At 32.9% G+C, this 21,090-nt stretch overlaps 2 protein-coding genes and 2 long non-coding RNA genes across 5 annotated transcripts in view; 3 read left to right on the top strand and 1 right to left on the bottom strand.

Moving 5' to 3' along the window:
* Positions 1-4,658, top strand: part of LOC123653464 — a 16,716-nt gene extending 12,058 nt beyond the window's left edge. The window contains exons 19-23 of the mRNA XM_045589460.1: positions 211-408; positions 941-1,107; positions 1,585-1,638; positions 2,510-2,687; positions 3,095-4,658. Of these exons, the coding sequence (XP_045445416.1) occupies positions 211-408; positions 941-1,107; positions 1,585-1,638; positions 2,510-2,687; positions 3,095-3,217 (720 nt within the window). The 3' untranslated portion in view covers positions 3,218-4,658. The remainder of the gene's footprint in view (positions 1-210; positions 409-940; positions 1,108-1,584; positions 1,639-2,509; positions 2,688-3,094) is intronic.
* The window catches only part of LOC123653466, an 8,905-nt gene extending 1,040 nt beyond the window's left edge, over positions 1-7,865 (bottom strand). The window contains exon 1 of the long non-coding RNA XR_006743107.1: positions 7,698-7,865. This is a non-coding gene — a long non-coding RNA (uncharacterized LOC123653466). The remainder of the gene's footprint in view (positions 1-7,697) is intronic.
* On the top strand, positions 6,463-21,090 carry LOC123653465. Of its 2 annotated transcripts, none has more exons than XR_006743106.1 (2): positions 6,463-6,473; positions 20,921-21,090. It is a non-coding gene; the product is annotated as an uncharacterized LOC123653465 (long non-coding RNA). The 2 variants fall into 2 exon arrangements; XR_006743105.1 differs by lacking the exon at positions 6,463-6,473 and adding an exon at positions 6,482-6,493.
* LOC123653463 (glyoxalase domain-containing protein 4) lies at positions 15,119-20,962 on the top strand. Its single transcript, XM_045589459.1, has 5 exons — positions 15,119-15,223; positions 15,523-15,572; positions 17,106-17,371; positions 18,966-19,121; positions 20,463-20,962. The coding sequence occupies exons 1-5, from the start codon at positions 15,134-15,136 to the stop codon at positions 20,753-20,755; spliced, it is 855 nt and encodes a 284-aa protein (XP_045445415.1). The 5' UTR covers positions 15,119-15,133; the 3' UTR covers positions 20,756-20,962.

The raw sequence follows: 21,090 nt of genomic DNA, 5'->3' as shown, positions 1-21,090 counted from the left end.
TTACTGATACCCTTTAAAAGTACTATACAAATATCTGGTAAATGACTCTAGTTTATCCATAAATTCATCCACATTTTTTAAAATTATTCAATTGTTCTTACACTAAAGACCCTATTAAGAATATAAAAACTAAAGTAATAAAAAAATTTACTTAGAAGCTCTTACGATTAAAAAAAGCGACTAAAAATATTGCCATTCTTCTTTGAATAGACCGATCATGATCCACGAAACCCAGCATACATCGCTGCAGCCGGTCCTTTGGCACATACAGCAGCGGACTTCTGGCAAATGGTTTGGGAGCAAGGCAGTGTTGTGATGGTGATGCTCACTCGACTTACAGAGAACGGCCAGCAACTTTGCCACCGATACTGGCCTGAAGAGGGATCGGAACTCTATCATATCTATGAGGTAAGAGTAACCATATTTATTTTAGTATGTAGGTAGATAAAGTCATAATCCAAATTTTAAGAATTTTATGTATTAGTTTTTAGAATGTCTTTTTCACGCAAGCGACTTTTTTGATTAACTTGAATTTTAAAGAAGCAAACAAAAATGTTAAACCCTTTGCCAACAAATAACGAAGTGGAATATTTTGATGCTTTAGTAATTTTAATGTTATGAAATATTTTTTTCACTTTTTTCTTTATTATATTTGTGACTGAGTAATAAATAATTCTACGAACGCTGTTAATAAAATTTATCTAGATTAACATTGACATATATTTAAGTTTTATATTAAGCTTGAAGTCATTATTTTTATATAAATTTTACTTTTCTTACTTGGATATCGCATTTTTTTTTTCTTAAATATACCCTATTTCAAGGACATTCTTTGAACAGGTACTGAATTAGGACTTTTTTAGAACTTGTTCTAATAAGGTTCTGAATTACATATTTACGTTTATATTTTTTACGGAGCATTTTCTACTTATATTTAAAGGTGCACCTAGTCAGCGAGCATATTTGGTGCGATGATTATCTCGTCCGCAGTTTTTATCTGAAGAACCAACGTACCGGCGAAACACGTACCGTAACGCAATTCCACTTCCTTTCCTGGCCAGAAAATGGAGTACCATCTTCAACCAAGGCTTTGCTCGAATTTAGAAGGTAATAATTGATATAATCTTTTAACTATTTACAAAGACAATTTTATATACCAATAAAAGTTTGAATCTTTCTTGTGACCAATTCTTTTCTAATGCTAAAATTTAGCAAATGTAAAATATACTTAGGTAAAAATATTAAAGTACAAAAATCAACAACCATCTTGAAATATAAATTAATAATGTAGCGCGTCCTTATCAGACGGGTCCTGGAGTGGAGACCGCGTCTTGGCAAACGCAGTGTGGGACGTCCTCCGGCCGACGTTGGACCGACGATCTACGTAAGATTGCCGGTGTAGGCTGGATGAGGATTGCGGAAAACCGGGACGTTTGGCGCGAACTTGGGGAGGCCTATGTCCAGCAGTGGACTGCAATAGGCTGAGCTGACTGACTGACGCGTCCTTATCAAACAACAAAAACTTTAAATTACGTAGTTGTCTGTTTTTCGTGGTTGTAACAATTTTGGTATTTTAATTTTCAGGAAAGTGAACAAGTCTTATCGTGGTAGATCTTGCCCGATAGTAGTACACTGCAGGTAAACTTTGTACTTTTTTAGAATGAAACCAAACAATTAAGCTGTTGAAATTTCATCAACAATCATAGCTATTCGTTCATTATTGTTATTCCATCCATATTTACTATTACAATAAAGCTTAACACAAGAATTTTCTTATATATATGTAAGTCCTTCATAATTATGAAACTATTTACAGATGCTTTCAGTAATCTCTCTCTAGCAGTACTTCCGAGAATCATAATTTTCACAAAAAATTATATACAAATTTGTTATTATTAAAATCCCAATAGAATATTAAAAGCTTGACTCATAATCAGTTTTGTGAAGAAAATAGCCTTTACCGTGCCCCAATCAAGGAAAATTTTATCTTTTATTATCGGAAATTGATCGATTTAAATATTTAAAATCTGTGCAATATGTAGGTATTATCTGATAATAAACTAATACTATAATTGCCGATACCATGACTAAATTTTATTAGAGTAATAAGATAACGTTTGATGAGAAACTTTGATAGCTATTAAGTAACATTTTTTTTCATAATTTTGTTTAGGAAAACATACTTCACATATTTGATTAAAATAAATAATTTTTAAATATTTCATTTATTGGATTTGATTATAGAACAAAAAGAATAAATCATTTAAGCTGTTTCAATTACGGTTTAGCGTAGGTACATATATAAATAAATATCTTAGAATTTCTTCTAAGACGTATGAAAAAGTTATGGAGCAGCTCACTTGTGTATTTTACTCGTAGTTTAAAATCCACGTTTTTCACCAATCGGGGCTTGTGGTCAAGTTAAGATTGGAATACGGGCAGATAAAGAGGTAGTTTACCTCTTTACTTACTATCGTAACACGTACACTTATTTTCGTAATGTTTTAAGCGATGGTGCTGGCCGCACGGGTACTTACTGCTTGATTGACATGGTACTGAACCGCATGGCGAAAGGTGCAAAAGAAATAGATATAGCGGCAACTCTAGAGCACATCCGGGACCAGCGTCCACGAACCGTGGCTACCAAACAACAGTTCGAATTTGTCCTGATGGCTGTGGCTGAGGAGGTAAGTCTGGATAAATATTAAAAATAAAGGATTATGTAAATATTGAGGAATACATACTCTTTCACAGAAAACTAATGAACTGGTTTTGATGAACAAATATACCTAGATTACTACAATGTTTCTGTACAGTGGAAAGGTACGCGAGTAAAATCATAACAATAAACATAATACGACTCAGTTATTAATCTTGTAAATAAATCTAAAAAGCTTTTTTGTTAATCTCTACTTTACATTTTACTTTCACTGAATCCCGGTACTAAATTACGTCTTATGACGAATAACGTGTTCTGATGACTTCTTTCAAATATCTTTAAGTAAGGTATTTTATCTTCGAATGTATGATTTTAAAACTTGTTTTTATAAATAAAGTGATAGAGCAGTAAAAGCTTGTTAATGGTATCATGCAGGTGCATGCAATACTGAAGGCTTTACCGGCACATTTGCAACAACTGCAAGAGAAAAAGGACAAAGAAAAAGAAAAGGAGAAAGAAAAAGAAAAAGAAGGCAACGAAAAAGAGAAACCCAACTGAACAACGCACTGCTTACGCGATCATGACTTTGTTACTTTTAATAATTAGCGTCGGCTCTAGTCCACACAGCACAATGAAATAGATAAAGCCATGTTGCCCATTGCCACTAAGAAGAATATTAAAAAAAAAAAAAAAGTTGATTAAAGCCGGCATTGATTACAAAGTTAAGTTAATCATATTATCGTTCTAAAATGTTTATTCTATTCAAGTTGATCATCTAAATTGTTTCTTCCAAAAATAGTAGTAAATGCAAACTGAAAAATTCAAACCGAGCCTGAACTGGAATTAAAGTGTAATCTTTAGCAAATGGTGTGTAAAATAAAGATTTAGATTGTCAACTTGAAATTATTAAATGTATACTAAGTAGAATGAATAACTTCTTTTGCTTATCGCTACGTTGTTTTAGGACAATGTTTATATTATATTCCTATTATCGAAATGTATGTTTCAGTGTTATATTTCATTGATGTACACAAATGGACAGTATATTATCAACGTTATATACTGCTCGTATCCTTATTTATAAAGGTTCCCGTTAGATGATGTAATAAAGTAATTATTTATAGGTATTTACGTTCAGAGAGCCTACAAAATTAAAGTATTTTTTTAAATGAGTAAATACATAATGCACTCGTGTTTTATGAAAAAAATAAAAATTCTTTATAGGGATCATTATAGTCAATTTATCAGGTGTCTACAAACTGACCTAATCATTTTTTATAATTAAAAATATATTTTAATTACCGTTTTAAAACTCTGTTTCGGTTAATTTATAATGTTGTTGCACCTTTCTTATCAAGGATAACAAATTATATTACTTTAATGTATTTAAATGTTATAATATCTAACATATTAACAAAGAATTTTTTTAAGTGTACAAAATAACTTCATTATAAAAGATTGAGTCTAGTCAGTAAAACATAAATATTGTTAACTATTTATTCACTGATCAATTTGTTATTACGAACGAACATTTGTGTAAAATTAACTTAATATATTATATTGTGGTATCAAATTTTACATATATACCTACGTACTTCTTTAGCGTGTAGCTGCTGGTATTTTTGTATTAAAATAATGAGAGAAACTCTTAGGCGGACAGTGGCTTCGCCAAATCATATCCCCGATAAACGGTATACCTGATAAATCTAATCAGATAAAATTATGATAAAACATATTTACAGACTAGCAGAAACAATAGAGATCGTAGAACTTATCTGAGAACGATTTATATATAAGATTATTATATTTATTGCATACTATGAGAAAAAATGTAAAAAAAAAATATTACCATGAAATTATGAATGTAGTTTAGACCTAAGAGAAAATATATTTAACCGTATTTCTGTATGAAATTATATGTAGTTTTTATGTGAATGAATGATTGGCGGATTTGATTACCTATTAAAACATTACAGGTGAAACTACCCACATACCTCCATTTAAATGTCTTTCTTTCCTTAATTTCTTCATTTTGATTTTATCCTATAATATTTCCTTCAAATTCGAACACAATTGCTTTGGAGAACCTATGTAACTTTAGCTATTCCTTAATTTAGCTACTAAATTTATAGTATACTTTAATACTAATAGTTTACATGAGTATTAATTAATGTAAACTATTTTTATTTGAATTTATTATCTTCTCATTAATCTCAATTTAGTAAGTATTCAAACAAAATCTTTTATGAAATAAAAATAAGCTCTTGTATATGTAGTTCATAAGACGTGCAATCAAGTTTGTTTTATTTTATGAAAACAAGTGAACTGTCAACAACACTTTGTTTGTTTCAAATTACTAAAATATTTTTTATACAACTAGGTAGGTCGGCAAACAAGCGTACGGCTCACCTGATGTTAAGCGATTACCGTAGCTTGTAGGCGCCTACAACACCAGAAACATCGCAAATCCGTTACCGACCTTACCTCCAGGTCACATAACACAGGAAAACAACACTGCTTGAAAGCAGTATTATTTAAATGTCATCTTATGTTCGAGGTACGGTGAGGTGAAGCCGCGTTGGCGCAACGGTTACAGCTATGGATTGTACCTGTTGCGCTGGCGGTTGCGGGTTCGATCCCCACACATGACAAACATTTGTATTGGCCATACAGGTGTTTGCCGTGGTTTGGGTGTTTGTGCAGTCCTTGTGGGTCTCCCCATCGTGCCTCGGAGAGCACGTTAAGCCGTCGTTCCCGGTTGTTATCATGTACACCTGATAGCGATCGTTACTCATAGTAGGGAATATATCCGCCAACCCGCATTGGAGCAGCGTGGTGGATTAAGCTCTGATCCTTCTCCTACATGGGGAAAGAGGCCTATGCCCAGTAGTGGGATATTACAGGCTGAAGTGTTCGAGGTACTTCCCCAGTCGGGCTGCTCCATATTTTGAGCAGGATATTTCCTGCTGTGCCCCGCCGTTAAGATTAAAAAAATAATAATACAATATAAAATTAATACACTATTTTTGTGCTAAATTTTTTAATTTTTACTAACTTAGTATCCTCATTGAATAATCAAACATGGATTTTTAGAAGTTCACGTAATCATATGGCCACGATCAACATGAACTGGACTATCTAAGCCATCGGTTCTCAAACAGTGGATGGCGACTCCGGAGGTGGGGGGGGGGTTACTCAGGGGTTAACAGGTCACAGGTACATAGAATTAATTATAGGTTACACAACAAATAACTCTCTTGTGTTTAATACTATAAGACATTTTTTTGGATATGGCCACACATTTGAAAAGTTTCAAAAACCCTGAGCACACACAGCTAAATAATAGCTAATACGTATAAGTCATCCAAGCGATACACTTGAAACTGGAAGATGCTTGACAAAGTTGAAGTTACACTGTTAGCAGCCGGTTTTTAATAAATTGCGTCGATCGACGGTTCACATTTATTACAAATTTAATAGGTAAGTGTAGGCTGTGTGGGTACGGTAGCAAAGAATATAGACACTCCCTCTCTTCCCGTGGGTGTCGTAAGAGGCGACTAAGGGATAACGCAGTTCCACTATCACCTTGGAACTTAAAAAGCCAACCGAAAGCCGGATAACCATCCAACTGCTGGCTTTGAAATACACAGGCCGAAGACGGGCAGCAGCGTCTTCGGTGCGGCAAAGCCAGTCACTAACCTGCCTGCCCAACGTGGTGACTATGGGCAAAACACATGAGTTCACGCCATTTTTGGTGCAAACTTGTGGAGGCCTATGTCTAGCAGTAGACTGCGATAGGCTGATGTGTGTGTGTGTGTGTGTGTGAGTGTGTGTGTAGAGGTAAATGTAACGTACCATCTTACAATTTACATATTTATATACATGGATTGTGATCAATTTACAACCGCGTTATTTTCCATAATTTGTCATTTCATAGTTACAGTTTTCTAAATAGTTCATCTGTCACTTGTTAACTTATTAGTTGTAAAATTCACAAACAAAATAATTATAATTATAAATGTTTATGTGTGTTTACGTATATGTGAATTTATGAGTGTGCGTCTGTGGGATAGTGTGTGTATGTGTAAACAAGAAAAAAAGGAAGCAATAAAAAACAACAGGTATACGCCCATAGTGCTAAGACTTTACGCAGAAACTAAATTGAATAATATAAAGATTAAAAAAAATATATAACAAAAATGCTGTCAGCGTCAGACCACGTCCTATCTTTACTATAGGTTAAACATAAGTATAATGCATGATGTGTTATAAGTGGGCATTTCAGTGTGTGTATGTTTATTAAAAAAAAAAAACGCTAACATGGATACTACTAATATAAAATTTCTGCATAATCATGGTGATAATCATGCTGAATCATGTTGAGAATATATTTTTGTTTTGCGTTTGTAGCATGTGACACAATTATTATAGTATGCTAATAAGTGTTAGGTACATATAAAATATCATACCTGTGTTTATACATATTTAAAAAAATTAAAAAATATATAAATTCACATAATTAACGACGCATAAGCAAGCCTATTATGTTGCAAGCTTCTTACGAAAGATCACTATTGAGTAAAAAGACCACCTGTTACACCCTCACCCTCATATCTTTTTACTTTTGTTAAATTAAATGTGCAATAAAGTAATTTGCTATCATGAGTTCGTAGGTAAGTTTTCTCTACAGCGTTACGCATTGACATAATGAAACGCAAACCTATCTCTACTTTGCTTTCTAGGGTCTACTTACCGTTTCACTATTCTGCCATTTAATGCCATTACGAGCTTTCAAAACTATTTGTACCTAGTTTTGTTTTAGAGTTCCATTCTGAGCTTTCGATACTTGCCATGGAGAAAGAAGCCTATGCCCATCGGTTGAATGTTAGGCTAATGCGAATACTACACGATAATTGCATTTTATGTCGAAAATGTATTATATCATTTTTTACAAGAGCCGGATACCCTTCACACGATGATTAGATCTATTTTTACCTAACATACCTAGATAAAAACCATCGCAAGAAAACTCGCTTACCCGCATTCAAATTCCGTCCATCCATTCGAAAGCTACAATGCCACATACAGAGAAAATTAGAAGATACTTATTGTGTACAAAAGACAAGGAAAAATAGTTTGTTTACAACATGCTAATAATCACCAATGTCCGTGATACGTAGAACTTAATACCTACCTAAAGTATGTCTGACTCGTATCATATATTGCAGGAATCACATTCCACATTTGTGTGATTCATAATATACAATATACGATGAATTATTATTACTCATTTTACGATCTAAAAGCTACCGAATAATAAACTGCAATAAACCCTCAAACCTAAACCATCAATATTCTTGAAAGTCCGATGGTCAAAGTAGATTTGTGTTTACCTATAATTTTTTGTAGTATTAACTTATTAACGATGCAAATTCTGTAACTATTTCTAATTAATTTGTCTATTTGTATGTCTGCAAACTTTTACATAATTATACCTAAACATCACCAATAAACAAGGATCTATATTTCAATAATTTCAATATAAAACCGTGTTTATATTATTAAAAAAATAATAGTTTATATCTAGTACTTAAAATTTTATTAACTAAGTAACTACTTAGTACTATCACATAATACGAGGCATGTTCACATATATGTAAAATAATCAATCTTCTATTGTTCTATTTATCTTGAGTATTCAAGTTCACGTGTCTAACACGCACGTACAGAAAATATTATAAATTAAACCTTTTGTCATTGAATTAAAATTCAAATTTTATCTTCATGCAAAACCACGAGTAATCTTTCAAATATTACAAGTATATTTACTTCAACAGTGACCATACACTGTCGTTTCAGTAGGACTGTTTTTATTTAAAGTATAACATGCACTGAATAAGATTATATAGTAAGTGCATTGACTTAAACAAACACAATACAAATTAAATTCATTATTTGCATTAATTCTAATCATATAATTACTCACACAAGTAACATTTAAAAAAAACAAATATGCCAAAGTAAATAAGCCAAAGTAAACAGGATAGATACATAATCTCTCAGACGTTTCAGAGATGTTTTGATATAAACATTATATTTCATAAGGGTTGTTGTCTTTTTAAGCACGTAACATTAGCCTAGTGGACCGCGGTCTAAAAATTATCTCAACTTATTGTTATGATCTATACTACAATCACGTGAAAGATATTGTTATCTTAGCAATTATTAAATGCAGCACAAACTTTCTTAGATCAAAATCAAATCCAAATAAAAAAAATTGACCCGTCACGTGACGGCTGAAAGATGTGAAACATTTAATAAGCATTAATTTTCTCTATATAGGTATACAAAACTTTTTAATTCAAAAATTTCTTTAAATTTCTACAACTCAATCTAATATATAAAATTCTCGTGTCGTGGTGTTAAACATTGAACACCTCCGAAACGGCTCGACCGATTTTAATAAAATTTTGTGGGCATATCGGGTAGGTCTGAGCATCAGCCAGCATCTATTTTTCATACCCCTAAGGGGGGGGGGGGGTTAAGCGGGTTAATAACATATATGGCAAAGAAACGTTTGCGGGGTCAGCTAGTTATTATATAGTATAGTATAGTATAATACACACATTCCATTATAGAGCGTGGCGCTGCGTCGCCACGGCCTGTATCGCCACGTGAACAATCAGGTTTACCATCAGGTTTATTTTAATGTTTTAATTTTTTTTTTTTATAATTATTTCATGTCTATTGTGAAAATTTGGTTTATTTAATATATGTTTCTGAGGTAAAGATGTCACAAAGCTATAATTAATATGAATCAACAAGATCAAATTAAATTGGTCAAATAGGCAAATATAAATAATTCAATTTTATTTCACTGAACTATAAGAATACTACTACATCGACGTTTTTCATTTGCAAAATTCTCACTATAATCCGTTCTGATAGTTAAATGTGGTTACATTATTTTTAAGTATCATAAACGCACTCATTCTGTCAGGTGCTAGTGAACGAATATGACATAGACAAGAAATACCTAAATAATAGGAATCTGGTTATTCTCAGTGCTACCACCTTAGCGATTTTGTCGCTAAATCTAGTGACTTTTAGAGTTCGATAGCGATTTTCAAAAGTGCGTCATTGCTAAAAAATATTTTAGTGATTTTTTATTGAAAAACCAATCTTATACCTGTCTAATAAGGTATTTTTTATTAAATAATAAAGATAACCCTTTTTTTGTATTACTATTTTATTTCAAAATTAAAATTTCCTGTATTTTTTATCTGTAATTTGAAGTTGACGAAACTGTACCTTTTTTTGGTAATCTGGTAACATTTGCCATTAAATGCCTCTCTGGCGACCACGGTAACGGCGGGGCAGAGGGCCATAATCTCCGGCAGAAGCCAGGCCACCACACCCAACGACGACAATTGGCTCTGGCAACATATAACACTAGGACGCTGCAGACCGACACGAGGCTCGTTGAGCTGGAGGAAGCTCTCAGCAGGTTAAACTGAGATATTATAGGGCTATCTGAAGTCCGAAGAGAGGGAGAGGACTCGATAACCCTTAAGTCCGGCAACCTGCTGTACTACCGGGAGGGCGACCAACAGTCCCAGGGTGGTGTCGGGTTCCTCATTCACAAGTCTCTCGTCAACAGCATCGACGTCGTCAGGAGCGTGTCGAGCAGGGTGGCGTACCTTATACTCAGAATATCCAAGAGGTATTCGCTGAAAGTCATACAGGCTTACGCACCGACCTCAACGCATCCAGATAACGAAGTGGAAGCTATGTATGAGGAAATCTCTACAGCCATACATAGCTCAAAATGCCACTACACTGTTGTGATGGGATACTTCAACGCGAAGCTGGGCAGATGATGCGGTGATGAAACCCCGAGAGCTTTCAACTCGAACTCCAAAATCACTTTGAAAGCCTGGCCGACTGAGATGTGGACGAGGTCAACGACGTGCTGGTGGAAATTTTCGGCGCGATGGGGTCTAAGTTCTTCAAGACCCGCTGCCAAAAAACAAAGAAGCTCTCCGACCACACACTCCGACTCATGGCAGAGAGGCATGACATGCGGCTGCAGTCCTCGGCGGATGCTACCCGTTACTGGCAATTGAATAGACAGATCTCTAAGTCCTTGACAAGTGACCTTCGCCACTTAAATACTGAACGTATCGAAGAGGCCATAGAGCGACACAAAGGCTTGAAAGTGTTCGCACGAGATCTGTCTATTGGCCAAAGCCAATTAGCACAGCTGAAAGCCAACGATGGCATCGTCATCTCGTCAAAGCCTGAAATCGTGAGGGAGATCGAGAGCTTCTACGGGCAGTTATACACCACACAGAAGCCAAACTAACAAGACACAAAACCGAAAGGCTCTTTAATTCCGTTATCCTCGAGAGCAAAATGCCAACGGCATGGAATAGAAGCGAGGTGGTGCTGTTCTTCAAAAAGGGTGATAAAGCCTTGCTGAAAAACTATAGGCCCATCTCGCGTCTAAGCCATGTCTACAAGCTGTTTTCGAGAGTCATTACGAACAGTCTCGCACGCAGGTTTGACGACTTCCAGCCTCCTGAACAAGCCGGGTTCCGTAAAGGCTTTAGCACCATAGAACACATATACGCGCTGCCGCAGGTTATACAGAAGACCGAGGAGTATAGCTTGCTATTATGCTTAGCGTTAATGGACTATGAGAAGGCCTTTGATTCGATCGAGACATGAGCTGTGCTGAAGGCTCTCCAGAGGTGTCACGTGGACTGCAGGTACGTCGAGGTGCTAAGGTACTTATACTCTAACGCCACAAGATCGGTCCGATTACAGGACCAAAGCTCGAAGCCAATACCACTTCAGCGAGGCGTGAGGCAAGGGGATGTTATATCCCTGAAGCTGTTTACCACCGCGTTGGAGGACGCTTTTAAGCTTCTGGACTAGAAAAGATTCAGCACTAACATCAATAGCGATCACACTACACCTCCGGTTTGCCGATGACGTAGTCCTTATGGCTGAGACCTTGGAAGACCTGAACACAAGGCTCGAGCATCTTAACAGTGTTTCCCAAAGAGTGGGTCTTAAACTGAACATGAATAAGACGAAAATTATGTCGAACGTCCATGTCACACCCGATCCAGTTTGCATTGGGAACACTGCGAACTGGATCTGTTCTCGAAGTTGTTGACTATTACGTGTACCTCGGACAGTCAATTCAGTTAGGTAAGTCCAACTTCGAGAACGAGATCTCTCGTCGAATCCAACTCGGATGGGCAGCGTTCGGGACACTACGGAGAATCTTCGCGTCCAATATCCCGCAGTGTCTGAAGACGAAAGTCTTCAACCAGTGTGTGCTGCCAGTGATGACATATGGATCCGAGACGTGGTCGCTAAATATGAGAAGGCTTAAAGTCGCTCAGCGGGCGATGGAGATGGCAATGCTCGGTATTTCCCTACGTGTCAGAGTCAGAAATGAGGAGATCCGTAGGAGAACTAAGGTAACCGACATTGCTCGAAGGATCGCACGGCTGAAGTGGCAATGGGCAAGGCACATAGCTTGATGAACCGATGGCCGATGGGGCGTAAGGGTTCTCGAGTGTCGATCGCGTACCAGGCGCCGCAGCGTTGGCAGGCCCACCACGAGGTGGACCAACGATCTGGTCAGGGTCGCGGGAAGCTGCTGGATGCGTGCTGCGCAGAACCAATCGTCGTGGAAAGCTTTAGGGGAGGCTTATGCCCAGCAGTGGGCGTCCATGAGCTGATGATGATGAGGATGATGATGCCTCTCTGGTGCGGGATTCCCCGATTTATCAAGGAGTTCTAAAACACGTGAAATTTATTTATTGTTTTTGTTAGTACGTGTCGATTACTCTTACTCGTTTATATTTTGCTACTTGCTTTTTGTTGCTGCTTGTTTTTTCTTCACAGTCGTTAATAAAAGCATTCAATTCTATTTTTGTGCAGCTAATAAAGTTACTGTTGAAAGAACCTGTTACTACGTAGTACTATGGAGATACCACTAAAAAAGAAATGGGCGTATTTTCAAAAATATCGAAAAGAATGGGAAACAAAAGACGAATATAAAATGTGGTTAAAGCCAGTACCAAATAAGCCTACCAAAGCCTTATGCACTTTGTGTCATTGCGAAATTTTTGCGAGAATTAACGACATAAAGAAACACATTGAAACGAAAAAACATAAAGATAAGTGTGACGCAATTTCTAATAACAGACAGATTGAATCTTTGCCAGCAACTAAAGACAACACAAGCGGCCTAAAAATTGAAGGTGCGTTGTCTCTATTTATTGTAGAACATACGTCCATTATGCAAATTGATCACTTGACTGAAATTTTGAAGAAATATATTACTGATTCGAAGTCAGTTATGACTATAAAAATGCATAAAACAAAATGCACCGAAGTAATTAAAAATGTATTAGCTCCACATTTTAAAAAGATGCTTGTAGATGACATTGGGTTACAAAAGTACAGTGTGCTTTTAGATGAATCTACTGACCTCAGTATATCTAAGTTATTGGGCATAGTCATACGATATTATAGCTGCAAACAGAATGCAGTAGTTACCACATTCCTTGCATTAGAACCTCTCAAAAGTTCTGATGCTCGTGGAATCACTACTGCTTTGGTGAATTGCTTGCAAGCCCATGGTCTTCTTCTGAAGAACTTGATTGGGATTGGGGTCGATAATGCCTCTGTAATGACTGGTGTAAACAATAGCATACATCAAATAATGAGAAAAGAACACGGCTTACCTAATTTAATTCTTGTTAGATGCATTTGCTACTCGTTGCAATTGGCAGTCTCACATGCTTCTGAACAAACATTAACATGCAACATAGAGTTTTTGATTAGAGAAACCTACGAATGGTTCTCACATTCACCGAAACGTTTAGATGAGTATAAAGATATGTATGAGACGATTAATTGTGGTGAGAAGCCATTAAAAATATTGCGATCTTGTGATACTCGTTGGCTATCTATTGAAAAGACGGTGTCCAGGATATTATCTCAATGGGAAGAACTAAAATTGCATTTTTCGCTTAAGAGACATAATTGCTACACAGCAGAATTGCTTTATTCTATGTACACCGATGAGACCGTTCGCCTTTATATGTGCTTTTTAAAAAGCATCTTGAATGATATACAAATTGGAGTGAAGAGCTTTGAAAGCGAAGACTCTAATCCAGTTTCCCTATTCAATGTTTTAATGACATTGTTTCGCTCTATTTGTAACAGAGTGTTGATACCTTCAGCGGCGACTACGGACGAGGATTATTTAAATGTTAAATTAGAAGACCACTTGAATCCGGTACCTTATTTAGGATATATTTTTGAATCCCAAGTACAAAAATCCTCATTACCTAATGATGTCATTAATGCAGTTAAAAAACGTTGTATTGACTTCACATTAAAACTAGGGAAACAAATTCAACAAAGACTTCCTGATAACTACAATATTTTGGAGAAAATGTGTCTTCTTAGTGTGGAAAATACTCTTCGCCAAGGTAAAGATAACAAAATAGCAGATCTTGCTTCAGAACTTGGATTTGATGAAGAAAATATTGACAAGCTCCTGCAGCAATGGCATAATATTAATTACATTCAATGGAATGCTACAAGCAATGTCATCGAGTTCTGGTCTGAAGTTCGACGTTATAAAAATTCTGCGGGAATAAATACGTTTACAGAATTATCTGATTTGGCTATATCAGCACTGTCTCTTCCTCACTCGAATGCTGCAGTAGAAAGAGCTTTTAGTGCAATGAACATTGTCAAAAATAAGCTACGAAACAAGATGGCTGTGAATACACTTAATAGCATACTTTTTATAAGAAACTACTTAAAAATAGTCAATAAAAACTGCTACAGTTATGAGCTTCCGACTCATGTGATTACCGCTATAGGAAAAAATACCAAATATTCTTTTAAAGCAGAAAATCCTGATTTGTCTCATCCATCTACATCTGCAAGTCCATGTGTAACAAACAAAGATGAAGAAGAAATACCTGATGAAATATTTAATGTTCAGTTTTAATTTAAAAAATATCTACAATTTTATTTCTTAAGTTCTATTTTCTTAAAAATTTTTTTTTATTTTTTTTTATTTAGCGATTTCTAGGGATTATTTTGTAACCAAAAATCAAAAATCTAGTGACTTTCGTAAACAAAGTTAGTGATTTCATTATTCGCAAGGTGGCAACACTGTTTATTCTTATTAGTTTAAACTTGAAGTTGACGTTTCATGTGAGTTGTATCCTTCCTTGGTTGTATCACAGAGTCAAATAGTAAAGTGACTTGCTTATACAACACAGAGTACTTTGTATATATAGGAAAGAGTTGTATAGTCCGGTAGTTCCAATAAACTGCAAGACTTGCAATTAATGCTTCAGTGGCCACCAGTCTAAAAGTGTAATTAAAGTATACTAAAACAGTCTATAAAGTGCTAAAAAGTTCAAAATGATTGACGGTAGAGCATTACATTTCGTTTTCAAAGTGGCTGATAGAACCCTTACAGCGAAGTTTTACCGAGAAGTTTTGGGGATGAAGGTATGAAAATTGCCTTTTAATATGCTTTTATTTCGATCATAAACCTGTTAGAAGTCCTGTACTATTTATACTACTATTTATTATATTTTTTTGTTGGATTACTTACTAAAGTAACCGGTTTCAAACTGCTATTCAAGGTCAAATCCGGCTTGGTTGCTCATTTAAATGACATGGAACAAATTGCTAGAACAAATTCAGTGACTGTATTTTCTTAAGTTATTACAATAAGTAAATAGAATGTAGACTAAACATTCTAAGAATAAACAAATATTTAATACATTAAAAATAACGGTTTCCAGGTCTTACGCCACGAAGAATTTAGTGAAGGATGTGAAGCAGCATGCAATGGGTAAATATAAAGTTATAGTTCTTTTAATAAGTTAAATTTAATAATTAACTAAATAGATATAAAAAGTTTAGAAAATCCAAAAGTGAATGCCTCATAATCTCATTTTTTACAATAAAATTGATTTTTTGATTTTGATTGCTTTATTGTAGTTACTATTTTTATTAACTGTGTTTTTTTTTGTACTTATAATGAAAATTGACTAGGCTTTAGATTAAGAACCTTCATTTTGAAGTTAGATAGATTAGGGTTATTATTATTTTTTTTTAAACTGTCAAATTTTGAGCTTAGATAATTCGACTGTTCTTAATGTAAAGCCTTACCCGAAAATTTTTAGTTTATTGCTAATCATAAATAAACTACATTGAATTAGACCATGATCTTCTAAAGGACTTAGTTTTAAATCATACTGAAGCATATAAAAAATAAATGGACTTGATCAGTTAAGTTATTTGGCAGTTATTGTGACCACGCCAGTTTTCATTCATACATTTGGCAGCCGAATGTCCACGGAATAATTTGTTAAACATTTTTTTTATTTATTTAAACAGAAAAATGTCTTTAAAAATGCCATAAGCGTTGAAACTAGTGTTTTTCCATTACATTAATATAATTATAACTAGTAGTGGCCTAGTGGTCGAAATTCGACCATAATTAAATCAAATTATAAGTTTGAACATTAAACAAAAGAGTAAATATTCATGTTTGTGTGTCAAATACATAGTAGTGTGTGTAATGTTTTCTTTATTGATTGAATTTATTTTTATGCATAATTTAAAAAAAAAATATTAGTAGTATATATTAGTAATCTTCCTCTATACAAATCATAAGTGTGAGAAGTCTCATACAACGTCTACGCAATTTTCGTAAAAAGAGGTAAGGTAAGTTTCTGCTTCACATATTAATATATAGATTTATTAAAATGTATGTATATTCTATAATTATTCAAACTTGCCATCTATAATCTAGAAATAGAAATATGGCGCCATCTACCGGATATCTATGCAAATTAGATGCCAAACCGCCACTAACACACAAAAGTCGTATAATAAACATTTAATTTGCAATAACAAATATTAAGATCAATAATTGAGACAAAAACGCTATCTCCCAAGTTTTACCAAATTACAGATGCTTACAAAATGTTATAAAAATCGGTTCAGTAGTTTCGGAGTTTATCACTAACATACATCGAGACACGAAATTGTTTTATATATATATAGATATAGTGTGATAAAAAATAAATAGAGACAATTTTAGTTCAAAAAAATCTCTTGAATTTTGTAAGACGGGTGTAGAACACAACCTCATCCACTTCGCTTATGGGGCGTACAATAAAAATAAATTTTATATATATTTATAAGTAGCATTTAAAAGTATGATAAATTAAGTAATCACTAAAATAATATCTGTAGTTAATTTGAAATCAACATTTGAGATTTATTTAATGCAATCCTCTATTTATTGTGAGTAAAATGACGTAAACTTCTGAAAGTAAATATAGATGTAAAATTTAACTTTATTTTTCATTTTCAGACCCTATGCAAATCGCTGGAGTAAAACTATGATAGGCTATGGCCCAGAAGACACACATTTTGTTGTGGAACTGACTTATAACTATGGAATAACATATTATGAACAAGGAAATGACTTTCTGGGTCTCACAATTCAATCAAGTGAAAGCTTAAAAAGAGCAGCAGCTGCTAACTGGCCTGTGAAGGAACATAATGGTCTGAAATATGTGGAAGCACCTGGTGGATACAAGTTCTACATAATTGACAAACCACAACCAATAGATAAAGGTTAGTTATATCAAAATTGAAAATTTCTATTTCTAAGTTAGCTTTTAAATTGTCATTTCACTAAGTAATATTAACCAGTCAATTTTAAGCAAGTCCGGTAAAATAAATTTGCAAGAAAACTAAATTTAAATACTTTATTTATATGTTTATTTTTTTTGCCACTAGAGGCAACCACGACCTCTGATAAATTTTGACTGACTGGTGCAGTCGGAAGTTAGCCCATATTACAATCTCTACATCTAGCCATACTTTTAACTATCTTCTTATCAAACGTTATCAAATTTTCTTAAATTCATCAATGAATATAGACAGATAGGACTACTTTGACTCACTATATCTAGTGTCTCTCTCTTATAATTAATGTTATGTATATATTATTTTATGATAAAAAAAATTGTAAAAGCAATGATCTCATCAGTATTCTTATTGATATTGAAAGTAGTCTTATTGATTACTTATAGTAATTTAATTTAATTTTTTGACTTTTTTGTGAAATGAATGTGTATTCCAGTTTTAAAAATTTATAATATTTAAAATTATTTTACGAGTTTAGTGTTATATAACATAAGATTAAAAATAGCTCTGACGTAATATATTAAATAAGAATCTAATTCAATATTTACGATACGATCTTAGAATTTATCTTTCCATTTGGAAAACTTTATCAGTTATATCTTCCATCATGTGATTGTTATCTTCTAATAAAAATATGCATTGAAGATAAACTAATAGATTAAAATATATATTGTTCAATTGTATGTGTATACTTATTTTATGCATATTTTCTTGATGTAATTAACTCTTTAAATCTTCACTCTGTGATATTACCATGATAATAACATGACAATAATAGTGTACACCCTGAAAATTACATAGTCATCGTCATCATATTTTCTAACATAAATGAGTATTGGACTAGAAATGACTTAAGACGATATTTAGTACACTAACACTTTTTTTAGTATATTCTAAAACCATAACCGATTTAAGGAGTTTGTCATAGAAAACATTGAAATTCTTTTTTTAAAATTATTTAATCATTGTTTGATCAAGTACGATATTTTCTCATCTATATCTATACAAATAAATAAAATTGGAGTGTCTGTAATATTAAAATAACCGTTTTTTACTAAATGCATATGTATGTATACATAATTATACCAAAATAACATTTTTTACAATTTTTGTCTGTCTGTCTGTTTGTTCGGGCTAATCTCAGAAACGGCTGGAGCGATTTTGACGGGACTTTGACTGGCAGATAACTGATGTAATAAGGAGTAACGTAGACTACTTTTATTTAAGAAAATTATTTATGTTATAACTCTGCAAACTGAACAATAACTTTTATTGTTAAATTAAGAAGTCACGGGCACAGCTAGTAAACAATATAATTTTTTTTTTAAAAATTAACTGCTCATAATTAATTTCAAACATAATTAATTTTGACAAATTTGTTTTCATTGTTGATCAAATCAGTTTTATGCCATGAAAACCTTATTTACCTGGGAATTCTTTGCTCAATGGTTATAACATATTTATAGTGCTGATTTTGTTCAGTTATTTAATTTTATGTTTTTTTGTTTTTGTTTTGCAGATCCAGTTGTCAAAGTATCTCTGGCAAGTTCAAATCTAGCAAAATCTATTGCCTACTGGAATGGCCTTTTATCACTCAAGATCTTTGAAAAGTCAGATAAATCAGTACTTCTTGGATTTAGTGAAAATCAAGCTAAACTAGAATTAGTTGACATTGGTGAGTAATTGTTTGTTAGACACAGAAACTACCTACATTAAGTTTTTACATTCTAATTATTGATTTTTGCTATCTAATTTTTGTATATGGTAATCAATTTAATCACAAGCAATAGCTATGCGTATTCACGTGTAGCACATACTTATTCACGTTTTTCGTATAAATAATAGCTTATTGAGCTATTTTATCTGTAGGTATAAATAAATATATAATAATAGAATATTTTTGACCAGAATACAAGACAAAGACTAATATATATATATATATATACATATATATATATATATATATATATATATATATACATATATATATATATATATTATATATATTATATTATACATATATATATATATATATATAATATATATATATATATATATACATATATATATATATATATATATATATATATATATATATATATATACATATATATATATATATATATAATCATATATAATCATAAAAAATAAAATGAATTATTCCAAGACAAAATGCAAGGATTTTCGAATATCGATTTTCTAAAAAATTCAGGTATAACTGCTTCTTTAAATATTATGTGTAAATGTGAAATAATGGTAATCTTTATGTTATATTTTATCTTTTTTATTATCCTTAATATAAATCAATATCTCTTTAGATATTGATCTGGAGAGATATTGATTTATATATTATAGATATTGATCTAAAGAGATATTAATGTATATTAGGGAAATTGATTTCTTTAGTGACAACATAACAGTATACAAAAATGAAATTCAAAAATATTATGATAGTTTAAATAAATAGATAATACAGCATTTATTAGTTAATTTTTAATGAATACTAATTTAATTTCTATTATTTTTTATTTTTATTTCTGTGTATAGAAAAATTAGAATATGTTTTCCTTTTACTTTTAATGTGACATTATTTAATTATTTTTCCCCCCTTTCTCCTCTTTTTAATAAGTATTTCCATAGATTTGTTGAGTTAGCCTGTAATTGCATTGCATAATGAAAATTTATTTTACTTATAATTTTTACTTATAAAAAATATTGCAACATTGTTCATTATCTTGGGTTCCTATGTATTAAGTAATGTAATAAAATTGTTATTGTGAGTAAAAGATATGTTTGTATATTGTAGTATTATGTTTTTCTTTGTTTCTTTTTTTGTTAGTATTATGTTTTTCTATTAAAGACTGCTATTTTCTAGTAATACACTTCTATTATGGTTATTATTAGGAAACACAATGATAAAAAACTCACTTATTATATGCAATGGAGGTTAAGTTAACTTATATATAGGTGCACAGTGTTTAATTAGTTATTTATTATAATTCATTCGTATCAACAGGTGGTCCAGTAAACCACGCGAAGGCGTATGGTCGTATCGCGTTCTCTTGCCCTTTCGATCAGCAGCCGCTCATTGACAAGAAAATTCAAGAAGCAAACGGAAAAATTCTAACTCCCCTGATATCCCTCGACACGCCAGGGAAGGCCACCGTCCGTGTCATTATTTTGGCTGACCCAGATGACCATGAGATCTGCTTCGTCGATGACGAAAGTTTCCGTCAACTGTCACAAGTAGACCCCAACAGTGACGCTGATTTGGACAAATTTATTAAGTCTGATAAATCTCGCGCCTAATAATTTAAGGATGGCTACACAAAAATTAGTCTGTAAAATTCTGTAAATGTTTTTATTAATTGTTTACATAATTAAATATATCTCTATTGGAGTTTATAGCTTAACATGCAAAATGATAATTATCGCAAATAATTTAGCGAGTGGCAATACGTAAATACTTAAAAGTGTAAGTGTGTTATCGAAATAATAAAAGATAATTAGTTGTAAGTTTGTTTTGCCTTGTGATATTATTCTTGGTGGAAGTTTTCTTTAGCATTCCCAATATTAACTTATAATCTTGTTAAGATTTTTAAATGTATACTTTTAAATTTAATTTCAATCCTCCATACTTTTTT

Source organism: Melitaea cinxia, chromosome 5 (genome assembly GCF_905220565.1).
Source record: "Melitaea cinxia chromosome 5, ilMelCinx1.1, whole genome shotgun sequence".
NCBI lineage: Eukaryota > Metazoa > Arthropoda > Insecta > Lepidoptera > Nymphalidae > Melitaea > Melitaea cinxia.
Note: the sequence above shows the minus strand (reverse complement) of the source record. Positions and strands in the feature narration are given on the sequence as shown.